Here is a 5,077-nt window from a genome sequence, read left to right on the forward strand (position 1 = left end):
GGCTGAATTCTCAGTCCTTACTGTTATGTGCTGTCTTAGTACCTTTGGACTGATATAACTGAATACCAAAGACTAAGTGACTTAGAAACAAGAGAGATTTATTTCCCACATTTCTGGAGGCTGGGAAGTCCAAGATCAAGGCATCAGTAGAACCTGTGTCTGGTGAGAGCCAACTTCCTGGTACATAGATGGTGGAAGGGGCAAGGGAGCTCTGTGGGGTCCCTCTTATAAGGACACTAATCCCATTCATGAGGGCTCCACCCTCATGACCTAATAAGCTCCCAAAGCCACCACCTCCAACTACTTTGACTTGAGGGTCAGAATTCAACCTATGAGTTTTGGGGGGACACAGTCAGTCTATGGAGTGTACTCCTTAGAAAGAGTACATTCTGGCTAAGTTTAGGAGCCTGCCACCAAAGGCTATTTCTTTCTCTTCTGTGGGTTCTGCTTGCCTCCTTACTGTGCGATCTTTCTGATAAGCTATCAGAAAACCAGAATGTTACGTGGTCAGTGCTCCCAGCTCCTCTCCCATCCAGAGTGACATTCTTATCTAGTCCTTGAGTAAATGAATGCTGAGTCTTCTCCATGCTACGAACACGCCCCCACCCAGCTCTCATTCTTTCCATCTTCTTGCTGAGTGTTCCTGGCTCTGTGCTTCCTCTTGGCCCATCTCACTTCCTGAAACACCACTGAAGAGCATTGCTTGTCTTGATGGGGCTTAAGTAGCCCTCCAGGGGCAGGGGAACTAACAGAAGCAGCATTTTCACTTTCAGCCCACATAGAACTGTCCTCCAGGCTTCTGGGAGCCCAGGGGTGTACGGCCTGCATTGGGGCTGAAAGCGGTGGCCCTGTGATGGACTGTCTCTAAGGACAGGGGGAGAGGGGGTTCCAACAGAGAAGAGAAGGAATGGGTGTGTTGTGAGCTCTGGACTGTGGCTGCTGCACCTGGACCTCTGGTGAGATGTCTGGCAAGAGCTAGGCTGACTTGTCCACACGGATCTTGTTGGCACAAATGTCACCTGGGAGGCTCCACCTGGAAAGCGAGATGCCTGTCAACAGCACTGCTGTGTCCTTGGCCAACGCTACCTACATCACTGTGGAGATTCTCATTGGGCTCTGTGCCACAGTGGGCAACGTGCTGGTCATCTGGGTGGTCAAACTGAACCCCAGCCTGCAGAACACCACCTTCTATTTCATTGTCTCCCTAGCCCTGGCTGACATTGCTGTCGGGGTGCTGGTCATGCCTTTGGCCATTGTCATCAGCCTGGGTGTCACAATCCACTTTCATAGCTGCCTTCTCATGACCTGCCTGCTGCTGATCTTCACCCACGCCTCCATCATGTCCTTGCTAGCCATTGCCGTGGACCGATACCTGCGGGTCAAGCTCACGGTCAGGTAACTTGCTTGGAGAGGGGTGGTGTGGGGCAGTGATAGAGGTGCCTGGGAAATGGGACTACAACCTCCAGATCTCAGACTTTTTGAGTGGAAACAAATCCAAATTGGCCTCTGAGCTTGAAAGAGGTTCTTTTCACCACTTGGTGTGTGAAGGGTTTAACAACGATGAGTAGAGACTTGGGAACTAGAAACAGAGGAACGCTCCAATCCCTCCCCACTGACTACAGGAGTATATGCTCAATACCCTGGGGGGCTAAAGATGATAAAAACTCGATGCATCTTTAATTAGTGAAAAATGCTCTTGACTTTTAGAAATGATGGAGACGTACTAGATGATAAGATAAGCAGAGAGGAAAGAAGGAGATAAACTGATGTTTCTCTTCTTTGCAAATGTAGGCTATTTTAAAGTTATTTTAATTTTGTTTCTTCTTCCATGTTGAGAAGGGGACCACAAAAGTTCTCCATTACAGAAAGTAGTAACAACTTTTCAGGTGACCATGTGAACAGAACAGATTGCCAAATGAAGAAATCGAATTCCCCAGGTGTCCTGAATTACATTGGTATCTTGTTGCTCCTCTCTTCTCTTGGGGAAAGAGCATGGTGAGGGAGCTACAGACAACTTTTGATACAAACGAGCCTGGGTTCAAATCCCAGATCTTGAGGCCTGATCTTGGGCAAGTTATTTAGCTTTCTGTGTCTCAGTTCCTCGTCATAGTGTTAAGATGCTCTGAACTCAGATTCACCTCCATTCCATTTTAGCTCCAACACTTTTGGCTTCTACAAGTTGCTTAACTTGTCTGTTTCATTTTTTTCATCTATAAAATGGGGATGATAATTGTACTTTTCCCATAAGATCAAATGAGTTAATACACGTAAAGCTCTTAGAAAAATGCCCAGCACACAGTCTGTGCTCAGTAAATGGTAGCTGTAACTACTATGATTTTCACCATTACCATCAATGAAATGGAGATTGTCATAAAAATATCTCCAGTTTATCATGAGATTTTATTGAGAGAAAGTCTACTGAGTACATAGCCAGTACTTAAAATCTGCTTCCTTCTTATAGCCTATGTAGAATGTTGTCAGGAAGAATGGTTTAAGGAGAAATGGTGACTTTTGATTGGATGAGTCTTTTAAGGTCCTGGAAGCACCTCAACATGATGTTTGCAACTCCATGAGAGTGGAGTCTAACTCAAACCCCAAGTGTAGTGCAAATAGAGAAGCAGGGGCAGACACAGGTAGGGAGCAAGTGTGGGACAGGCAGAGTCTAATTTATGGACAGCAGCACAACAGCCAAAAAACAAAACAAACAAACAAAAAACCAGTGCAGAGCACAGCAGGCAAACATGCTTTGAGCAGATTATTTCTCCCCAGGTAAGGCGATCCCAGGAGACTTTGATGGATAACTCTTACCTCCCAGGGACTGAAGAATTCTTGGGCTGGAAATGGAACTGTGAATGGGGTACGCAAGCCCCTGACTCTAGGCAACGTACTCCTGTTGCTTTGGAGGTTGTACTTCTTTAGAAAAGTTCCCAGAGAACTTTGCTGTATTTTTCTCTAATCATTGTCTGCTCATCTTGTCTTCACATCCAGTAGAGTTTAGCTGAAATCACCATAGAATACCAACACCCTCCAGCTCCATCTCCCCCCACTCATTAGCAATTCCTCTGTGAACTCACTGACTCTCTTCCATTCCAACAGATACAAGAGGTTCACCACTCAAAGACGAATATGGTTGGCTCTGGGCCTTTGCTGGCTGGTGTCATTCCTGGTGGGATTGACTCCCATGTTTGGCTGGAACATGAAACTGAACTCAGAGTACCACAAAAATCTCACCTTCCTTTCCTGCCAATTCCGTTCCGTGATGAGGATGGACTACATGGTCTACTTCAGCTTCTTCGCTTGGATTTTCATTCCCCTGGTTGTCATGTGTGCCATCTACCTTGACATCTTCTATGTCATCCGGAACAAACTCAATCAGAACTTTTCTAACTCCAAAGAGACAGGTGCATTTTATGGACGGGAGTTCAAGACAGCCAAGTCTCTGTTTCTGGTTCTTTTCTTGTTTGCTTTGTCCTGGCTGCCTTTATCCATCATCAATTGTATCATCTACTTTAATGGTGAAGTACCACAAGTTGTGCTCTACTTGGGCATCCTGCTGTCCCATGCTAACTCCATGATGAACCCTATCGTCTATGCTTATAAAATAAAGAAGTTCAAGGAAACCTATCTCTTGATCCTCAAATCCTGTGTGATCTGCCAGCCCTCTAATTGCTTGGACTCAAGCACTGAGCAGACTTCTGAGTAGCTATCCATGAAAGATGACTCTCCATTCCATTACCCTTCAGATTCAGCATGGACAAACACTTGAGGGCCTACCCACCCGGGCCATGGGCTCTCACGTGTTTGATTCCTTCCAGTGATGTGGGATGCATTTGGCTGGCTGTCTCCAATTTTATCTTCCCTACTACCCTCTTTCTCTAATTCAATTTTTTTCTTGTCCTTCTTTTCTAATTCAATTTTCTGGGTGTCTGACTTGAGGACAATAGTCTATTGTTACTACTGCCTGTGTTCCTCCTTCCCAAACAGAAGTCATGGAATCTGAAGGATGCCTCATTGACTTACTGACAAAAGGGTCCCAACTGGGCTGGACATGGACGTAATGGTGACTCAGTTCTACTCCATTATGGAACTAAGCAGAGAACCCTGCTCTCAGCAGATACCTGGAGGATGGATGGAATGCAAGGAGTGAACTGAGTTTAAGAGGGACTTAACTTGCTGGATTCACCTGTAAATGTATTTGAGTAAATAAAAGATGATAACTAATTGCTGTGTAACTCTTTGCTGAGGGTCAGGGTCACTTGGGTCTTGAAGACCCAGCTGGCTCCTCCTGGCACTCAGCTTGCTTCTACCTGATGCCATGTGGCATGTTCGTCTGTGTAAATTCTAGGACCCTCACCCCTGGCCCCAGAACACCCTGCTCCTTTTTCCAGGGCTGATCAGAACATTTGTCAACTTTATGAACCATTCATCGAGTGTTAGAGAAGAAATGATTCTTAGAGCTGAGTCTTAATCATCTCCTCTGGTATTTTATAATTTAATAGGAATAGCGGGAGTGGGGCAAAAAGAGACACCAGACAGCTATTATATGTTGAGCACTTTCTATGTACTATTTTGCACGCGTTCTCTCTTTTGGTCCTGACAGTCTTTTAGGTACCACCGTTATTACCATCTCTATTTTGCAGAAGAGAAAACTGAGGCACAGAGGTGTTAAGTAACTTGTCCACGATCACACAGTTAACGAGTATGAGAGCCAGGATTTCAAGGCAGTCCTGCCTTATGGGAGAACCCAAGATTCTTGCTAACTATCCCTAGACATGCAGAGTGACTTGGCATTTCTACAAATTCCAAACTCTTAAGTCCACCTTATGTACAATTAACAAAATCATGGGTACAAACTATGATTTGTATACTCAAGGACTGCTGGGGGCTTCTCTGGTGGCGCAGTGGTTGAGAGTCCGCCTGCCGATGCGGGGGACACGGGTTCGTGGCCCGGTCTGGGAAGATTCCACATGCCGTGGAGCGGCTGGGCCCGTGAGCCATGGCCGCTGAGCCTGCGCATCCGGAGCCTGTGCTCCGCAACGGGAGAGGCCACAACAGAGAGAGGCCCGCGTACCGCCAA

The 5,077-nt window shown here is 46.2% G+C and overlaps 1 protein-coding gene across 1 annotated transcript; it reads left to right on the forward strand.

Annotated features, from left to right (window-relative positions):
• Positions 1-690: 690 nt before the first annotated feature.
• On the forward strand, positions 691-4,212 carry ADORA3 (adenosine A3 receptor). Its single transcript, XM_030869021.2, has 2 exons — positions 691-1,395; positions 3,097-4,212. The coding sequence occupies exons 1-2, from the start codon at positions 1,013-1,015 to the stop codon at positions 3,701-3,703; spliced, it is 990 nt and encodes a 329-aa protein (XP_030724881.2). The 5' UTR covers positions 691-1,012; the 3' UTR covers positions 3,704-4,212.
• The last annotated feature ends 865 nt before the right edge of the window (positions 4,213-5,077 follow it).

Source organism: Globicephala melas, chromosome 1 (assembly GCF_963455315.2).
Source record: "Globicephala melas chromosome 1, mGloMel1.2, whole genome shotgun sequence".
Lineage (NCBI taxonomy): Eukaryota > Metazoa > Chordata > Mammalia > Artiodactyla > Delphinidae > Globicephala > Globicephala melas.